Below are 21,899 nucleotides of genomic sequence, written 5' to 3' on the forward strand. Positions count from 1 at the left end.
AAAATGGTAGAGGATGTATTATCACTATTTAGGAAAAAAAATCAAACCAATGACAATTAATTAAAGGCAATCTATAATTAAATAAGATATTAGCATATGATATATATGTATATAGAAAGGCATACTAACCATGACTTTGATAGGATATGACTCAGAGATTGTCATATATGGCTTCATAATGTAAAGATGTAACAAAGTGAGATTAGTTAGGAAAGACTGCTTGGAGAAAGAAGACTGGAGCTAGAATTTGAAAGAATTACAAAGTTTGTTCAAATAATTATAGTGGTTAGTAATAAACTTACATAAATGTGTAAAAAGTAAAAATTCATTTTCTGTCAGACAAAGTTATATCATACTTCTCACTATCTTTTCTTACTTATATACTTGCAGAATAGGATCCAAGCTTACTGTGACAGATTAAAAGTCCATCACTGGGCCCCATTTTACCTCTCCACCCCCAACCCTTATTCTCCTTGCCTGGAATTTACCGTCCAATAGCTCAGTACTGCCTGTTAGTCCTCTACATAAAATGTTTTTAACTTACGACCATCTGTTTAGTCTTGACCTAGAAAATTTTCTCCTTTTTTCAGTTAAAGCCATATTGTTAAGATTCATCTGTGATGTCACTTCTTGTAAGAAACCCTCCATAATCCTTCCTTCTGCATTGGTGCTCTTTTTATGCCTGTTATCCCTTATACACGTTTCTGTTATATGGAGTGATTACGTTTGGGACTTTCTTTACTAGACTGTCTTATTTATCTTTGTATAACTATTCTTTAGCTTCACAGTAAATGGACAGCAGTTGAATTCCATGTTAGGAAGAAATTATATTGTTATCAGTATTTCAGTGCTTAGAGCTGCTAATAGGACGCATTTCTTAATTCTGTATATCTGTAAGCCTTTGCTTATATTTTTTTGTTTTTAGATGGCAGGTTTTGTAATGCATGTCTCTATTACTGAACTGAAATGATAGAAAATTCCTATTTAAGAATTCTGTATTTGTTTTTGACCATTATGTATCCATAATCAAAAATCGTTGCTGTTCTGTTACTTTTTTCCCCTCAGTTAAAAAAGGAATTCATCATTTGTCTACTTGTAATTACTTTTTTAAGATTTTCCAACTATTTTTTAGAAGTGAAGTTGATATTTAAATACTTTCTTAATGGTATGAATGTCTGGGTTTAATTAATATGAGCAACTTTAAAGAGAAAGATTAGGACATATTTGGGAGAAGAAAAAGTCCCATTTTATTTCAAATTTGTTTTGTTTCTTTCTATCTTTACATAATTCTTGCTCTCTCTCCCTCCTAAAAAATTCTCTTAATATTCTTGAAATGATTAGCTTCATTTAAAATTTGAATTAAAGGGAAAAAAATTAATGTATGTTCTTTTTTTTTTATGTTTTAGCCTTGATCCAGAGCAGAAGGAAATGTTAATTGAAGTAATTGAAAAACTTCTAAAAGATAAAAGCACAGTAAGTGATAACCTTTTTATGTCAAAGTAAAATTGTGTTTTATTTACATGGTATCATTTTGCCATTGTATATGTGGTATAATTATTTTTACTGATTTTGAAGTGGTATAAATATTAGTGGAGTTCATTAAAATCCTTGAAGAATAAAAATATGTTTATAAAGAGAAATGTTTGTATTTAGAATTTTAGCTTACTACATGTTTCTTCATCCGGAATCAGAAGAACAAATGGGGGGGAAATCCTTTCTTTAATCTGTGGCTAAATTTTTGACTGCTTTGAGTGCAAAAGTTTTTAGTTTAAGCAGTGATTTATTAGGATTTTTAAAGGCTGAATCCCCTGGGAACAAATAGTTGTTTTAAAGTATTAGTAAGTATTAAAGAGATATTAAAAAATTAGAAGAGTATTATAAATGTGTTTTTTAAAAATTCTAAAACTTTTTTTTATTTATAGGACTGTTTTATTGCTGGTAAGAGTGATCTTACTGGCTAATGAGTCATCTTTTGTGAATGTACTTAACTCCTCCTTCTCCCTTCCCCACTCCCATTCTTTTTTTATAGTGATAATGAGGTCTAGGAGTAGTGATGACCCATGGGATCTGCCTATTTTGTCTGACATAAGTACAGCTATTTTGCCTTCTTATGGTTGCCATTTACATGATATATCTTTTTCTTTGCTTTTACTCTCAACCTGTTGGTAGTTTTGAATCCAGTGTATATCTCCTGTACACAGCATATAGTTGGATATTGTTTATTAATGCACTGTGACAATATGTGCCTTTTGATTATAGATGGTTTAATCCATTTACATTTAATGTTATTGATATAGTTGAATTTATAGCTGCTATTTACTTGTTTTTCTGTCTCATATCTTTTTGTTCCTCTTTCCTCCTTTACTGCTTTCTATTTACATTAAATGAATACTGTCTTTTGAACATTTTACTTCCTTTAATGAGTTTTTCACTATACTTTTTTTTTTCTGCTATATATTTTGAAAATATTATATTATACATGAAATTATGGTTGGGGATTTCATTCCTAAGCCATCCAGCAAATTTAGTCTGTAATGTAGCAGAAATCTTCATTGTATTTCTTCTATAGTGCTTGATGTAATATAGGAGGTAAGTAAATATAGATTTGTCCAATAAATGAATTTTCAAAAGAAATTTGATTTCTTTTCTGTCTTCTATCTGGCATACTTGTTATCTGCTTCTAGGACCCAGATGTGGAATCAGTATTATTGGTATTATGGTTAACTTGATTTTAGTAATAATACAAAAACATTTGGTTTCTGTGACATGCAAGACATTTGCCAAGGACTGTGGAGGACATAGTAAGATCTGTAAGAAACAGATCCTTTACTTTAACGTAGTTTACCACGATTTCTGTTACATTATAGACTAAAGGAAATTTGTTGTATGGCCCAGGAATGAAATCTCCATTTATAATGTGTGCATGTCTTCCTAAAAAAAGATATGTCACAGGTGAAAATTGCAGTCTTCATAATAAGACAGAATTGGGTTTGTGTCTAAACTTTTGCCTCTTGGTAGGTATATATTAAGCCTTTATAAGTTTCAGTTTCCAAATATAAAGTTTTATTTGTTTTGAAAGAGCTATTGTATATATAACCTTGATCATAGTGCCTGACACCATAAAAGGGGTTAATACATATTCCCAATAAGAAATAAATGCCTGGGGCGCCTGGGTGGCTCAGTCGGTTAAGCGACTGCCTTCGGCTCAGGTCATGATCCTGGAGTCCCGGGATCGAGTCCCGCATCAGGCTCCCTGCTCAGTGGAGAGTCTGCTTCTCCCTCTGACCCTCCTCCCTCTCATGCGCTCTGTCTCATTCTCTCTCTCGCAAATAAATAAAAAAATCTTTTAAAAAAAAAAAAAATGCCTGAAAAAGGAATGTAAAGGATAATTTCTTTGTAAATTTGCAACCCTTGGTTATTAATTTCTGACCATTTATTTCCAAAATACAGTAGAAAACATTGAGTACTTGTTCATAGTAGGTATTTAGTATTTGTTGCATGATTGTGGAATTAATTTGGTGATAGTAATTAGTAATTACTAATTTTTTTGGTGATAATAATTAGGCGTTTACTATCATTTTTAACACTTTGCTTCCCAAATGATGTACATCATATTCGGTGTTTGCAGGTAGATCTTATGGGAGCTTTGATGGTCTATCACTAATGAGGCACTCCTTTTTCCTAAAGTGTTACATGTTTATATATTTTTTAACTCAAAAGACATCTATATCTATTTTTCTGTGTTAAATGGCAGTAGTTTATACTGATGCCTCTAATTCCAGTACAGTAGTGCAGGGTTCCTTCTAGCCTCCCACCTTTTCAGCTTCTTTCTCCAGCATTAAAAAATGTGGCTGTCATTATCCTCAGTATATTTACTTACTTGTTCAGTCCCAAGATGAAGAGCAAGTGTTTCAGAATTGCTAGCATGTACCTTTGTGGGGAGTGTTGAGGTGGGGATTGCTAATTGAATTAAATATTGGTTTAGAGTTGTATTAATATGTAGTCTGACTTCTTTGATGTTACTGTAAATTGAAATTGCTTTATCTTTATATTGTTAAACTTGTTATTATTGGTATATAAAAAAGCTCTTGATTTTCTGTATGGTAATTTTATATCTTGCTTCTTTACCAAGTTCTTTTATTTTTGATTTAGTTATATCATTCATTCTCCATAGTTTATTCTAGAAAATATCTCATCTGCCAGTAGAGTGATTTTACTTCTTCTTTTCCAATTCTTATGACTAATTAATTTCTCTTGTGTAATTATATACTTGTGTACTAGTAGTGGTGGAGATGGTGAGCATACTTGTCTGTTTCAGTCTAAAGGAACTACCTGTAATGTGTCTGCATCAAGTAAGATACTGACCCTGATGATTTTCTCTTTATCTTTGAAATGTAATAGTTTTAAATGGTGTCTCAGGGTCACTTCATGTGTGTCAATTTTTTTCTGGTACTCAGTGAACGTTTTAAAAATGTAGATTCAGAACTTACATTATTTCTGGCAAAGTGTTTTTTCTTTTAAAGATTATGGTTTTAAACATTAATTCTGTTCAGTTACTACTTTTATTTCTTCAGGGACTTCAATTTATGTAGGTTGAATCTTCTTTGCCTATCTTACATTTCAACCACTGTCTCTCTAAACCTTTTTACTTTTTTTTTTTACCTCATTTCTGTTCACTGGTTCTTTTTCTACTTTTCTTAAATTTCCCCTTACTAAATTTTCATTCAACTGTTTTCTTGCAAGGACACCTTGCAATTTAATCATGTCTGATTATTTTCTTCCCCTCTCACTTTCTTTCTTGGTTTAAGTCAACTTCTGTTTCATTTCTTCCTGATGTCTTTTGCTTATTTCTGTTGTCTTTTATGAATTTCTGATTCATTCATTTTTCTGATTCTCAGATGCTTCTTTGAGGCTGCTTACTTCAATTTGGATTGTTGTTTTAGACAGTTTTCTTTTGCTTCATCATTTTTTGGGGGGGTACTTTTCATCATTTGAATTGTTTTGATTTTCACTTTCTGTTTTCAATATGTGTAGGTTACTTACATCTTTACATTTCTTTGGACAGAGCTAGTGGTTTGAGTTTGAGGTAGTTTGCAAAATTCTTAGTGTAAGAACACCCTTTCTGTCAGAATAGCCAAATATGCTTTTCTATTAGTTGGCTTTATTGAGGGAGAGCATCCATAGGAAGGGATATATGTCCTAAAGTTATTTTTATTTATTTATTTTTTGGTCTTTTAGGATCTTAAATTTCCTCCTCTTATTTCTTTTTTCTGTCACCTTATAGTTTCTAAGGGACTCCTTTTCCTCTACCTCGTTTTTTAACTGCTATCATCTTGAAAATTTTCTTTTCCAAAATAGTCTCATTGAATCCTTCTTCCACCTCCAGCCCTCTTGAAATTTCCTCTTTGTAGTCCACTGGACCCACCGGGAATCTTATGCAGTATTTTTACACTTAGAGTACTCTTTCTCTTTCTCCTGTTGATTTTAGTTTCCTGTTTTACTTACCACCAACTCCTAACTGCTTTGTTATGGGCAGTTTTTTCCAGACTGCCATAGGTCTTTGTGAAGTTTTATGATACAAGCTTGAAAGAGAACTCTCTGGGATTTAGGACTTACTTTTCTACTTACATGTAATTTGAAGTTTGGAGATTCTCTGTGTTTTAGTTATGCTTAGGACATAGGTTTTCGAGGTACCTGGGTGGCTCAGTCGTTGTGTCTGCCTTTGGCTCAGGTCATGATCCCAGGATCCTGGGATCAAGCCCCGCATTGGGCTCCCTGCTCCAAGGGAAGCCTGCTTCTCCCTCTCCCACTCCCCCTGCTTGTGTCCCCTCTCTTGCTGTGTCTCTTTCTGTCAAATAAATAAATAAAATGTTTAAAAAAAAAAAAGGACATAGGTTTTCATCTTTGATTTTTCTGGGTTTGGTTTGGGAGATTCAGATTTACCCAGGTACTGTAACTTGTCTACCCATTATTTAAATTAATTATGTTTTAAGAACATTTTGTGATAATTTTTTCCTTTGTGTGATTATAATTGTTGTAGAAAGGTTTAAAATATTCTGATATTTATGCATGTATTTATGGATCATAGCTTTATTAGTACTTTGTCTCTTGTAATTCTTTATTGAAGAAAGACAGGTGTATTTCCTTCCTCCCCCAAATTAATAATGTCAGTATTGACATTTAAAACAGTAAGAATCAGGGCGCTGGATGGCTCAGTAGGTTAATCATCTACCTTCCGCTCAGGTCATGATCTCAAGGTGCTGGGATCCACGTCAGCTCCCTGCTGAGTGAGGAGTCTGCTTCTCTCTCTCCCTCTACCCATCCTGCCTGTTCGTGCTCGCTCTCTCTGTCTCTCTCAAATAAATAAATAAAATTTAAAAAAAAGAGAAAACAGTAAGAATCCCAAATCATTTTTGTTTAAAAATTTCCCAATTAAGTGAACCGTGCACGTCTAATTTATTTCCACATTTTGAAAAGGAATTTATTTGTTACCAGCAGGAGCTTCTTAGGATCACTATCATGATGTTAACATTGCTATTGCTGCTGATAAATATAAATTTAATGTATTTAAAACTTTTCTTCACTTAACATTTTGACTTTGAGATACACCTTCTGTTGCTTCTTTTAGCCTAAAGGAAGACTTTTCTGACATTTAAGATCTCAAAGACAGTGAGTTCTATAATTCTCATTTTAAGGAAAGGTGGAAACATAAACATATTAAAAGAGAATGCATTTTCCATTTTACTAGAGTATGACCAATATTTATCATAAAATAGTCCTTTTTTAAAAATGCATCATGTAAGGTTAAGGAATATTGTTATGGTAAGATAACTGGAAGAACATTTTAGAGCTACTTAGGTAACTGTTGTCTAAAGGTTACCTATAAATTTTGAAAGATACCCCACAACAATAGTCAGTAAAATTAAAAGGGAATATTTTAATAATGTTCCATTATCCCCATTCAGCTGTTAACAACTTTTCTTTATATAATTTCTTCATTGTATGTTCCTAGATTTACCATTCTCCTCCTATATTCTCTATTTAACATGTCCTAAACACTCCTTTTTGATGTTCAGTTACAAATTCATTTTTAAAATTTATAATGCTTTCTCTGGTTTGCCTTTAAAAGGTAGAAATCCATATTTGTTGAGCAATTTAAGCATAGCAGTGGACAGTCTTATTTACAACACCTCAGAAGCAAGGTGGTATTTATTTCCTGTTTCTTTCAGGTTAATTTTAAAGAAATCCTATGGATAGCATTTAACTTTATAATAGAAAACAGAGTTTCTTAAGAAAACAGATTTGGTCAATGCTTACTGAAAAACTCAGTTGTTTATATATTTTTTATGACACCGTTTCTCCTTAATTTAGCTACAAAATGATGTTTAATGAATATATTGGTAATTCATAACTAAACTATGGGGGTAAGACAGCATTTTATAAGTTACTGATTTAATGTTGGTAAAAGCTTCACTGTTGTGGGCAAAAAAAACCCCTCATACCTCTGATTTTGTGCAGATGTTTTATTGTGATAGATCTATTATCCAGCTATTAGAAGATAAATGACTGATCTTTCCCATTTTCCATGCCTCAAGAAAATTGAAATAAGAAGGGGAATATCATTTGGGCTGTATGATTAGGGCAGGTTGGATGGCCATTAATTTAAGAGAAGAAAATCTTGGCAGCATTGGCCAACTTATACCATATTATCAATCAAACCTTGATGCACTTCTTGTGATGACCCAGCACTCTCAGATTTTTGCAACGTTAATTAGAATTCATGACAAAATAGATGCAAGGAAACGTTTTGTACCCTTCATAATTTTATAGAAAATTTATTGTTATTAGAGGAACCATTTGCTTAGTGTGATTTTTTTCATTACCAGCTTGTCAACTAGCATAGATAATCTGGAGAAAATATGAACTCCATAGATGGGGTGTCACTTTTGTTGATGGTTCATGTAGTTTACCTTGGAGCACAGCTAATGGCTGAAGTTCATAGCAACAGCACAGAAAAACATGGCAACCAAGGGAAGATAAATGAACCATGTTTATAGCTTTAATATAAAAAATACATAAATGGAAAACTGCATTTGAATTTGATGAGCTCATTGCTAGTTTTGTTGGAGTGATTTATTTTTCCCCTTAAGCTACTATTGACACAGTGAGATGGAAATTAACTGTCTGTTTTTGGGAAACCAATATTTTTGGTTTTAAAATCTGAGTAGACCATTTTATTTTAATTCTTGAGGTTTTATAGAATATTGAACATTTAATAGACCAAAATTACCAATTCTGGCATTGTTTAACCTAGGGTTAGTTCGTTAAATCCGTACAATGAAATACCTAAAATGGTCAGTTTTATTTTGTGAAGGTACTTTTCTTTATATTCTAATTATTTTTGTGTTTCCTTAAAGTTTATTTGTACTTAAGTATTTTCTTTTTTTCCATTATCGGTTAGTACTTTAGAATTATGTTGTACCTATAGCTCTCAGTTTAATAAATTTAATAACATTTGGTAGCTGATTTTTCTTTTAATTAAACACTTTGAAAAAAATCTAGGCTTAGGCAAAATACTTGATTTTACATAGTATTTCTTAAATTGAAACTTCATTGAATTGCTATTTCAGTTTCATGGACTATTTTATTCTAAGTGGTATTATTTATTTTTGTACTTTAGTATCCTGTATCAGTTGATATGTATATCTTCTATTAATGTAAGATTGACATATATATAAAATGTATCTATGGACAGATTTCACAAATACTGAGTTATTTATAGTTTGATGTCATAAAGTTTAGTTGTTTAAAAGAGATTTTTAAATGATACTAAATCTGTTTAGAAATAAGATTATCACAGAATATAATTTTCGAAGAGTGATTTGTGCAGGGGATATCAAAATGTGGAGATGAAAACATAAACTTAACTTCCTTTCCATATCAATAGCAAATAGGAAATTATACATATAATACATTTTTTATTAGGTTCACACAAATAATCAATTCTTTGCTTTTTCGATTGAAGTGCATTCATGCTGGGACCAGCAGGCACCAGTACATGGGCAGGGCTGGAGTCAATAAATGCGGCTTCACGTTTATACTGATTGGTAATTCATAAAATCCCCACAGGACTAGAAACTTGTTTAGCATAATAGCAAGTCTATATTCTGAGCTGTTTTCTTTCAATTGTATTGTTGGTTGCATATTAATAAACTAAATGTCAGCCAAGTAGAGGGACAAACACTAAAAATACAAATATCATTGTTATCTAGTATTTTTCAGAAAGTACCATTTCAGTAAGTTACATTTCTATTTAATTGCTTATTTTAAGTGTTTGGGGAAATTTTAGACACTAAAATGAAGATCCCTAGTGTTTAGAAAGAATCTGATATTAATTTATTTTTTCAACAGTATTATATTGTTGGCTAACTGCACATATATCAGTGGTACATATATAGAAGTATTTGTATATTACGTATTCTGCTTAGCTTGTATCTTTATCCCAAAGATATCTTAATTTCACTGCTTTGCCCAAGTATGACAATTACAAAAACAGCACTTATGGTTCATTAATTGGTCTTGGAGAGAGCTGACTTTTGTTGGTAATACATTATTTCATCTTACACACATTGTTACATAGGTTATAATAACGCACTAAAATTTTAGCCTGTGTGTTTTCTTTGTAAATGAAATATTGGTAAAAATTAACAGCTGGATTAAAATGTTGAAGATTTGAAAGTGTTTTGTACCAGAAACACTTACGAGTTCCTCACAAACTTTAAAATAAATTCATTGTCTTTCTCATTTTAAACTGACATGATGTGGTCTTTGTTATTGTCTTGATTATTTTTCTGAATGTTGTTATGTACTAAATACTGAATCATTAGATTGGAACTTAGGTTAGCTTTAAAAATGAAAAATGTATATGATGAAAATGTTGAATCCATATATGAACAATTTATTAAAATTTAACTTGACAAAAAATTGTTGGAATTTCTAATACTAATACTCCTAATTGTAATATTTCAGGAAGGTACTACCTTTTCAGACATGTTACAGGTACAAAATTATTCTTTAAGGGAGTGACACTTAAAATTTGTTATTTATACATGAATAGTCATTTTTTAAATTAAATAACTCAATACTTTAAATATTGTCATAACACTGATTGTATCTCTGCAATGCCTGAGTAGAATCTTTGATGGAGGGAAAATGTTTTTTAATGAGTTACTATTTCTTCCTTTTCTAGCTGGTAGCTGGGAGTGTTGTGATGGCTTTTGAAGAAGTATGCCCGGATAGAATAGATCTGATTCACAAGAATTACCGCAAGCTCTGTAATTTACTAGTTGATGTAGAAGAGTGGGGACAGGTTGTCATAATCCACATGCTAACTCGATATGCTCGTACACAGTTTGTCAGTCCTTGGAAAGAGGTAAGTGTTGAATGGTCTTCCATTTATAAAGTATACTAAGAAAATGGATCAGCTTTTAAAAATGTGTATAGTTGTGAAATATAGAGATCTGCATATTTATGGAGGACTCCTTTTTTTCATGTTCTTTTGGAAAGCAGGAAACAAAAATAAATGCAAGGATAATTTTTCATTATTTTGGCACTGATTGATATATACTTAATGACATAGTATACAAACTTTTAGTATGATACTTGGCAAGAGGCCCTTGTTAGGAGCAGAGCCTGGTACAGTGTTTGCAGTGATATTCCCAAATCATGGATTTTTTTTTGAGATTAGTTGCTTTCATATCTTTAAGTCTCAACTGTTCAAGTGACTCACTTGTACAAGTGGGTAATGTGATTCTAGCACATGTGAATTTATACCTAAGAGAATTTCCTGCCTTTGTAGATAAATATTGCTGAACTTTTAAACTACCTTTTCCTAGTTTTATATTTTAAAATGTTTGTTTTCCTTTTTTTCACTTAAGCTGATAGAATTTTAGTAAAGTTTATAATTAAATAAACATTAAAATGAAGTTGTTTTCTTTGTGCATATTAACATTAGAGGCATACTTAATACCTTCTTTTTACTTAATTGACAGTTGAGGAAATTTTATTACATATTTTGCAATAGAGGTCTTTGTGTGTATATATTTAACATTTAAGTGTAAGTTTTAAATTCCTTTAAAAAAGAAATTAAATATTACAAGAATAGCACATTCATTCTAATCTTGTGATATTTCTTTTTTGTCTTTTTAAAAAGCAGGTGGAGGGGGGTGGAAAGATGGGCAAAATGGGTGAAGTGGAGTGGGAGGTAATAGGCTTCCAGTTATGGAATGAATAAGTCATGGAGATGAAAGGTACAGTTTAGGGAATATATTCAATGATATTGTAAAGTACTGCATGGTGATGGTAGCTACACTTGTGGTGAGCACAGCATAATATATAGAGTTTGTCAAATCACTATGTTGTACACCTGAAACTAATGTGATGTGTGTCAACTTATATTTCAATTAAAAAGGAAAAAGGAGTATTACAGATTTTTAAAATCAACTGCCTAAAAAGTAAAAGACCAGAAATACCCCAATTATATCATAATGGTTTTACACAAACATATATGTACATACAGTTTTGTTGCTCAGTACATTTGAGTGCTCAGTTCATTTCACTTTCGTTAATTAGAAATAAAATGAGAGGAAAATGTATATAAAATCGAGGAATGTTCATGATATGTATTTTAGATGACCTTAAGCTCTCAGATGTTAAGGCGTTTAAATGTTTAAAATATTCATTGATGCTTTTTACAGTGACTTAGTATTGTTAGGATTAAAAAGTATTTTAACGTTTTAAAAATATATCTTTATCCATAAGACTATTTGTAATACTGACTCCATCTTAATTTTAATATTAAGAAAGTATTTCAGTTATTTAAAATTGAAATAGTTTTGAATTATTAATATATAAAAATCATGGCATATAGGACACTTAAATTGATGTTTGCTTTTTTTTAATAAAGTTAATTTTATTTGTCACTGAACAAAGTAAACTCTTGATGGCACTTTTGCTGGATTAAGCAACAACATGCCCATGGTGCAAATGTCTTGGCCCTTTGATGTAAGTGATAACTTTGACAAGAGATTTTTGTTGCTAGTAATAAGTTGTTTGATTTCAGCCAGTTCTTTTCCAGAGTGCTGTTCAGATAAATATTTTTTTTCCTGTTGGAAGGTTATAAAGTAATTTTGCCTTATTTAACCACTGTCACTATTTAATAAGATTTTAAATTTTACTTTCCTTTCACTATCAAATCATTTTCAGTATCTCTGTGCACATAATCCTTTGCTTTGTTAATTATGTAGAAATTGGAGTTAAAATACATCTTTCCTTGCCATATCTCCTAAAAATATGTAACAGACTTTAAAATCTCTGTGTTTGTAGTTTGTCTGTTTATTTGTGTTTCTGTTCCTTGAATTTTATTCCATCTTATTTTAGATAAAATTCATGTTGAAAGCTATTTGCAAATCACAGAGGTTAAATTTTACACTACCATATATATTTACTCTTTTGACAGGTAATTTAAAAAGTTGGGGCTATATGTATGTATTCCATGTGTTTTCACATGTGTATTCTTTAGACATTAATTATTACAAACATGAGATGAAGGCTGGTCCTTGTCCTGGGTATACTGAAACTGGCCTCAGTAATTTCTTAACTTTGCCACTTATTTGCACTTGACCTTGGCACTATTCTAGATTATGTGGTTGATAGACTAATTCATTAGTTTTCAAATGTGCACGTCAGGCCTCCAGATGCTGTAACACTGCCACAGGAACAACCACAGGGGGCAGTGGTGCTCTAGACTCTGCCCCTCTCTGGGTTCTTGCCTCTGTTCCAAACAGAGCAGCCTTCATCTTTGTCTGCCTTTCATATACAGCTATGAATACGATTTTCTTTGAGAAAGATTCCTTGGCATAAAGAAAGAAAAGGAAAGAAGAAAACCTCAGTAAAATAGAAGATTTGTAAGGGTGTAGCTAACTGTAACTATAACTACTTTTTTTTTTTTTAAAGATTTTATTTATTTGACAGAACACAAGCAGAGGGAGAGAGAGGGAGAAGCAGGCTCCCTGCTGAGGAAGGAGCCCGATGTGGGACTTGATCCCAGGATCCTGGGATCATGCCCCGGGCTGAAGGCAGCCACCTAACCGATTGAGCCACCCAAGCATCCCACTATTTTTTTTTATTTTTTAATTAAAGAAGGAATTCAGGTACACAGTGAAATAAAAGATAAATCTTCCTTCTTTTTTTTTTTTTTTTTAAAGATTTTATTTATTTATTTGAGACAGAATGAGATAGAGCATGAGAGGGTCAGAGGGAGAAGCAGACTCCCTGCCGAGCAGGGAGCCCGATGTGGGACTCGATCCAGGGACTCTAGGATCATGACCTGAGCTGAAGGCAGTCGCTTAACCAACTGAGCCACCCAGGTGCCCGATAAATCTTCCTTCTTATAATAACCTCTTGGTTGACCCCTTAGGGGTATTTACTGGCAACTGTTTAATTTCAGTTGTTCTAGTGGTTGTAAATTTTACTTTGGATAACACATTTCACTTTATTTATTTATTTAATAAATTAGGTAACAGGCTTTTGTCTTTTTGTATACATATGTATTCTGTTCTATACCAGCAGGAAAGATTTGGAAGGGTCATCCTTTATTGCAGTTTTAGAAGTTAGAGATTGTCCAACATGTTATTAGACTTTTGGTACAAATACAATTTATAAAATTAAGGTTCAGATGGATTATCATCATTTAGATCATGTCAGTGCTTACTCTATGAGTTAACCCATCTCAAACTTTCTGTATGGCTTGTTAGAATTCTGTTTCACTGAGCAGCTTTTCTGTGTGCAGTCCAGCCACTTGTAATCTTGGAGGCTTTTTGGCCTAGAGTTTTAAGTTGCATCCAATTTTTAGAACTACACGTGGTAATTTTAATTTTAAAAATTAAAATTTTTAATTTTAATTAAAGGGGATGCCTGGGTGGCTCAGTCGGTTGTGTCTGCCTTCAGCTCAGGTCATAACCCCAGGGTCCTGGGATCGAGCCCCGTGTATCAGGCTCCCTGCTCAGTGGGGAGCCTGCTTCTCCTTCTGACGTCCCCTCCCACTCCTGCTCATGCTCTCTCTCTCTCACTCTCTATCTCAAATGAATAAATAAAATCTTAAAAAAAAAAGTTGGCAAGCTGGAAGAAACTTAGAAGTATTCTGCATTCCTGTCTGCTTTCATTTTTCACTTTTCGTGTTTGTAGAAAGCATACCATGTAGTAAAGAACTGCTAAGAATACTACAGGATAGAAAGACAAAGTGGAACAGTATTCTAGCATAGTCAGTGCTTACTTGTTACAATCCTATTTTATCCATTTACCATCAGGTCTTGAATGTATTTTTTTTCCACAAAATTAGTAGAGTATAAAGGTGTTCATTCTAGCATCTCATCCCCTTTTACATACAGGCAGAAGTCACTTGTATACATGCAGAATGAACACCATTTTATGATATATAAAGGGCCATTTATCTTGAAGTGAAAGATTTTACAAGTGAGAAAACAGTCTCACTAAAATAATATGTTGATTAAAAAGTTAAAGTAAAAAAAAAATGCCTGTACATACCAAATTCATTAAAATCAAGGGATTTCTTTCTCATGTACTAAGATAATATGTGAAAAATAATATCGAGATACTTTAAGTTTAGCAATTTGTTATTTTGCTATACTTTGGTAGTATTTTGAGATAGAACAGTAGCGATTATTACACCCATTTTATAGATAACAAAACTGACTTATATAGATTTTAACAACTCACGTAAGATAATATTCCTTATAAAATGTGGATGCAGAAATATGAACAGAGTAATCTGATCTCTAGGTCAACAGTCTTTACTTTATTTTCTGTTACCTCATGACCTTTTTTTTTTAACCTCATGACTTTTAAATTAAAATATCTTTTTGCTTACTTTATTTATTTATTTATTTTTAAAAAAGATTTTATTTATTTGACAGAGAGAATCACAGTGAGAGAGGGAACACAAGCAGAGGGGGTGGGAGAGGGAGAAGCAGGCTCTCCGCTGAGCAGGGAGCCCGATGCGGGACTCGATCCCAGGACCCCGGGATCATGACCTGAGCCGAAGGCAGACACTTAACGACTGAGCCACCCAGGTGCCCCTTTTTGCTACTTTAATATGTTACTCTGTGTTTGCTTATTGCATTCCAGTTGAAGCCATATTTGAAACCTCCCCAAACCATAGTGCTTGGACATTGCAATTAGGTAACAACTATAATTAAATTTGCTTTTCAAAGAGAAAAATCATGTTTCTCATTGAATTTTTAAAACATTTGTTTATGTTTTTATGCTTGAAAGGTAACAAAATTGTTTTTTTGAGGAATTGAAAATTAGTAGAAATACTTTTTGAGATGAGCTGATGTAACATGCTTTTGTCAATACGTTCTCAAATGAACACATCATATACAAACAAGCTTCTTCAGGGCAGAAGAGATTTTTAATTTAGTTTATTTGCATCATTATAGATCAGTATTTAGGCTGTTTATATGTAAATGTATGATTTGAGGAACAATTAAGTGTTGACAAAGTAGATTGCAGTCATATCAATTGCAGTGCATTTTACATAATTTTTCTAACTGACATCTTTGATGATAAATAGTGGATGCCAAGTCAAAGCCGATTATACAGTGCACTAGGAATTCATGGGGCTGTCAGGAAGAAGACCGATTGACTTTAAATTTACATATTAATGAGAAGATTTGTTAAGAGGGTGCTTGACTATAGAAAATAACAGCGTATTTATAGGGCACGACATTTTATAAATAAAGCTGATGCAGGAAAATGGAAATTAAACCTTTTAGGTTAATAAATTCAAGAGACTGCTAAAATGCATATTTGCATTTTTATTTTCTCAAATTTACCTTATTCTTTGCAGTCCATGTAGGTTTTTTTTTTTTTATTCTAGGTCAAGTTTGTATAATTTTCAAGGATATAAAATTACTTAAATATTTTCTTTGTGTCATTCAAGCTGATTATGGGAGAATACTTGAAGCATAAATGTAAATCTCTTAAGACTAAAGTTTCTTTGGTAGAAATAATGGATTTAAAAAAATAAATGTTATAAAAAAAACAAGTAAATTTTAAGAGTATTAAAAAACCCAAAACCCTTTAGTGGTGTTAATTATAAACTGAAAGAAAGCTTGGGCACACTGGGGCCTGACAGAAAGGTTTTTAATTTTATGAATCTAGCTTTTTAAAAGTTAAACTTCCTCTAGGAAATGACAGTTTCGCAAGAATTATCAAAATTTTTTACTTTCATGATCTAGAACTTAAGACTTTATGTACTCAGAGTTACGTTTTACTTATGAATCCAGGTAATACAATTTTAGTGGCGGTATGCATTCCATTTTGAAATTTGGAGTGATAAATTTACTTTTATTTTTCTCAATATATCTGTACTTCAGTTATAAAACCTTAGATGTAAGAAAGTTCCAAGTAATTTGTTTAAAGTATTTTGAGATAAATTTCTGTAAGTTTTTCAGGGACAGCTATAAAATAACTCATCAGAACACAAAATTCGTGTGCATAGTTCTTGATTAGCAATTTTCTGAAAATACAAAGGTAGGGGGAAAGAGTGCATCACGTCCTGTCTTACAGGACCTACATGTTAGAGATTATTTTTTATTGAATTTTAATTTTCTTTACAGGTTAATTTTCTTCGTAAGATAAATTTTGTATCTTACTAAGGAACTATTTTTGAATCTCATTGTGTGAAATTTTTAAATAATAGTAGTGAGGAGTTACGGTAGAATCCATGCTTTCCAATACGAATACCACAGTTTTTGTGCACTTTTTTCAGGCACCTATAGATGAAGGTTCAATATGCAATTTATTGGGAAACTATGGACTATGTACAGATATTGAAATGGGGTCTCCCTTCCCTCTATTAGTTATGAAACATTTATCTTAAAGAGTCCTTATTTTTCTTGTTCATAATTTACTTTTGCTTGGATTTTTAAAAAATATTTTAAATTTGGGGGCACTTGGGTGGCTCAGTCGGTTAAACATCTGCCTTTGGCTCAGGTCATGATCCTGGGGTCCTGGGATCGAGTCTTGCATCCTGCTCCCTGCTCAGTAAGGGGCCTGCTTCTCCCTCTCCCTTCCCCTCCCCCCTTCTTGTGCCTGCTTGCTCTTGCTCGCTCTCAAATAAATAAACTCTTTAAAAAAATATTTTCAATTTTATCCAAGTAAACATATACATGGTTAAAAAAAAGTTAATAATACTTATATGGCTTATAAGAAACATTTTCCTGTTCCACACTTCCCCATGCCCAAATTAGTTACCTCAAATTCTTTTATGTGTGTGTGTATTTAACTTTCTCCATTTCTAAGTAATATGCATGTTTTGCTCTTTCTTGATTTATGAATTTTAGACATTTTATATTGACTTCCAATTATAGAAATGGAAGATATGGCATTCTTCTATATTGTCTCATACTTTCATTATTCCATCTTTGCAATATTGTTTTTTTAATAAATGTGTATTTTTCATTTAATTATGACTGCAAATATTATTTCTGTGTAGTAACATTTTCATCTCCTTAGGGAATTAGTATTTTCTTAGGTCTTATGTATTTGTAATGTCGTGTTACTTTTATACTTGACATCTTGGTTGGATACAATAGTCTTGGGTCACACCTTTTTTTTTCTTCTGCAGAAAGTTCTCCCTGTAGCCACAGATTTTTCTCCTTTGCAGGTAACTTGATATTTTTGTTTGTACCCCCAGAAATCTGTTTTGCTTTTTTTTTTAATCTGTAGAGATTAGTAAGGTTGCATCTCAGAGTGAATCATTCTATATGATTTACATATTCACTTCTTTATTTTGTAGAATTTTTTTGAATTCTTTTCTTTGATCTTCCAAGTTTTTTTTCTTGCTCCATTTGTCATTTATATGCTTCAGAAATACGTTATTTTACAATCTTTCTCTACTTTCATCTTTTAAAAAAACTGCTTTAATGTTTGTCTTTTTATTTGCATTTGTATTATCTCAAATCTTTTTATCAGTAATTTGATTTTCATTGATCTAATCTTTTTTTTTTTTTTTAAGATTTTATTTATTTGTCAGAGAGAGAGCGTGTGCACAAGCAGGGGAAGTAGTAGGCAGAGGGAGAAGCAGGCAGAGGGAGAAGCGGGCTCTCTGCTGAGCAAGGAGCTGGATGTGGGACTTGAACCCAGGACCCTGGGGTCATGACCTGAGCCAAAGGCAGACACTTAACCAACTGAGCCACCCAGGCATCCCTCTAATGTTTCTTTAACAGTTTTTACTTAATTTCGTAATGATAGTTATTTGGCTTTTATTCACTCAGGTTTCAATCTTACATTTCCTTTATTATATAATTTTATCATCTCATCTTTGAACCTGTGTTTTCTTGAGTTCATATTCTTAATAACTTCTTGGAGAATTTACTTTTGATATATAGGGAATATTTTTTCCCAGAACGATTTGTCTTTTGCATTTTTTAATGTGTGCTGTGAATATTTTGCACAGTTATTGTGCTCTTTTCATATTGTAAATACTTGGGACACTCAGGTACAGACATTTGTTCTGATACAGTGTGACTTCTTAGTTTTGTACAACCACACTGAAAGACAGTTTGTTTCTTCCTCTCAGTTTCAGTTTGAATTGTGTGTATTTTATGTCATACTCTTTTTTGGTTTAGCATTTGGGAAAAGGAGTAATTTGTGGGATAGTAAATTTATCCTCAGCAGTTATTGAAGGTTTTGTTTTTGTTTGTTTTAGAATGCTTGAGCACTTTTCTAGAATTTTCCTAAATGCCCTATACCAGCATTCATCTGAGACCTTTGACTTGCAATTGAGATGTAGTACTTCAATGGACTTAGCGTTTCAGCTTCTACTGATGGAATGCCTTGATTTGGTTAACTCTCTAGAAAATTTTTCCAAAAACCAGCTATCTAAAGTCACTGTAAGGCAGTCAAAAGTAGGAAAAAAACAGAGAGGATTCTACATATACAAGGCTGAAATTTCAAGGTGTGAGGTTTTTGAGTTTGCAGGTTTTTGTCTGAAGTCACTCCCCAGACTCATACAGTAATGGAAAAAAACACAGCCTTACTTACTTAGCTGTCAGAGAACAGACTTCAAGACTAACAGAATACCTAAATATTGGGGGGAAATTCCAGAAGAGGGTGGGAGCCATAGAAGGGTGAACCCCCTGGAGATGCATAGTAAATAGATCCAAATCCTTGGCTGAACAATAAAGTGTGGATGTATGGGGAAGACTCTAGTGGGTCTAGCGAAAAAGCAGCACCTGCAAGATAAAAGAACTAAATGGAGATTTCACTTGCTGGCCACATTAGGGTAGACAGAGTTTGCAGTTGGAGACCAGTAAAATATCTGCTATACAAATGCCAATACACTTCAGAGAAATGCAATGTAAGGAAGACTTTGATGGTGTGTGATTGATCATATCCAGAATACAGTTTTAAAACAATCAGTGGACATGAGAAACAAAAAAATAACTGCTGCTCAAGAGAAAAAGCAATCAATAGAAAGTTACCTCAGTATAATCAAGAAAAGGCACTTACAGATAAGTAAAGCAGCTATTAAATATATGGCCAGACTACTAAAAGCAATATAGTTGTGTTGAATGAATAGATGAGCAGTCTTAACAGGGAAAAGACACCATAAGAAGGAGCCAAATGGAAAATCCAGGGCTGAAAAATACAATGATTAAATGAAAAATATACTAGACGGGCTTAACAGCCCAGAAGAAGCAGTAAAAGAGTCAAGAATCCTTAAGGTAAATCAGTAGAAATTATGCAGTCTGAAAACCAAACAGAAAAACAAGGTAAGAGTCTCAGAGCCATGTGAAATAATACCAAAGAGAATGCAATACCTGTAACTGAATTCCCAAAAGGAGAGGAAAGAGTGAATGGAGCAGAAATAATACCTGAAGAAATAAAGGCTGAAAAAAATGTCAGATTTAGTTGAAGAGGAAAAATCCAAGCACACTGACCCAGGAAACTTACCAGATTCTCCCGCAAAATAAGTAAAAAGTCACACTTAAACATATCATAGTTAAACTTCTGAAATCAAAAGAGAAAAAACATTGAAAGCAGACAGAGATAAACAGTGCATTATATACAGAAAAATAAAGATATGACTTAACTGTTGATCAGAAACAATGGCATCTAGAAAACAGTGAAATATCATCTTAAAATTATTGACAGGAAAAACTGTCAACAAAGAATTCCATGTTGAACAAATCCAATTTTCAAAAATAAAGGTGGAATGAAGACATTTTCAGAAGAACAAAATTGAAAAATTCCTACATAGGGAAATTGTATTACAAGAAAGACTTGAAGAAATTGTTTAGGTTGAAAAATGGTAATAGATGGTAATTCTTAACTGTAGAATGAAATAAAGAATGAAAGGAATGGTATATATGTGGGTAAATATAAATTACGCTTTTTCTTTTTCCTCATTTTTTTTTTAAAGCTTTATTTATTTATTTATTTGACAGAGAGAAACACAGCTAGAGAGGGAACACAAACAGGGGGAGTGGGAGAGGGAGAAGCAGGCTTCCCGTGGAGCAGGGAGCCCAATGCGGGGCTCGATCCCAGGACCCTGGGATCATGACCTGAGCCGAAGGCAGACGCTTAAGGACTGAGCCACCCAGGCGCCCCCTTCCTCCTCATTTCTTTAACGTAGAGTTTCTGTAACACACATGCACACAAATTATCTCTTTGTCTCTGGCAATCACAGACTGCACTTGCTTATGCTTGAACTCTGACCTTGGCTGTACACTCATGGAGCTCTAACCTTCTTTTGTCTACATTGCCACAAGTCGTTGTGTGGACATAACGTTTTTATTGGTATAGGAGTGGAATTGCTGCATTGTATAGGAAGTATATGCTCTGCTCCTTCTTATCTCCAGTTCCCACTCTCTGAACAGTCAGTTCTAATTCTTAGCTTCGTATTCAACTGGTTATCCATGTATTATTTTTAGGACAACTTATATAACTTTTAGAAGTGACTTAAAGGATATTTAATTTAGACATATGCATATTTTGGAATTAATCAAGAATAAGTGCTCCCTTTATAAAATTTTATGTTTTATTTAAAGAGTTTTTCATAACCTAGACTTTTGCCTTTTAAAGTTTTTAAATTGTTGTTTCTTGGAACCCTAATTTCCTACCCTTGGTTTACCCAGAGTATAGATTTTTTTCCCCCATAAAATGTAATTTGTTTCCTAAAATATAAATTTTAGGGTTCTCCATAAGATTAAAAAAACCCTTTCCTGATTTATTCCCTCGTCCTTGAAATGTCCACAAATATTTTAAGACCTCTGCTCTAACCTTATTCTTTTTTTAAAATGTCCTATAGGAGAATACATTCATTAATTTCAGTTCACCAGACATTTACCTTTTCTAATATATTTTCTTTATTTCAGGGGTTAAGATAGAGAGAGAATGAATACATAAGAATCACGATTGTTCTACTTAGGTTGATTTTAATTTTATTTCATAACTTATGATTGAATGAGAACCACTCTAAAATACATTCTCATAACAAAAAGCAATTCTTATTTATTCCTCATCATTAGATAGGAATTAGTTTTCCAATAATTAGGACCCTTCTTTCTCATGTCTTAGAACCCTTAGACTTAAGTTCAGCATGTGTCATGAGTATATTTTATTTCAGAAAAAAATGAATGCCTTATATAGATCTAGATTTCTTAGTAACAAAGTTTGGAAACTGCTGTACTCAGAAAGCTTGTTTCTTACATATTGGAGCTGAACATACAGTCATAAGAAATGAAAAGTGCTGTGGGCTATTGAACACTGAATTTTCATAGTGGCTCAACAGAAAGTTACTGGGCACAGGT

General features: G+C 32.6%; 1 protein-coding gene across 1 annotated transcript in view; it reads left to right on the plus strand.

Moving 5' to 3' along the window:
- Positions 1–21,899, plus strand: part of AP3B1 (adaptor related protein complex 3 subunit beta 1) — a 248,677-nt gene that overhangs the window by 56,002 nt on the left and 170,776 nt on the right. Inside the window, exons 5-6 of the mRNA XM_081825590.1 lie at positions 1,407–1,473; positions 10,250–10,432. Coding sequence (XP_081681716.1) covers positions 1,407–1,473; positions 10,250–10,432 — 250 coding nt within the window. The remainder of the gene's footprint in view (positions 1–1,406; positions 1,474–10,249; positions 10,433–21,899) is intronic.

This window comes from Leptonychotes weddellii, chromosome 7 (assembly GCF_054177405.1).
Source record: "Leptonychotes weddellii isolate Sample4059 chromosome 7, ASM5417740v2, whole genome shotgun sequence".
Classification (NCBI taxonomy): Eukaryota; Metazoa; Chordata; class Mammalia; order Carnivora; family Phocidae; genus Leptonychotes; species Leptonychotes weddellii.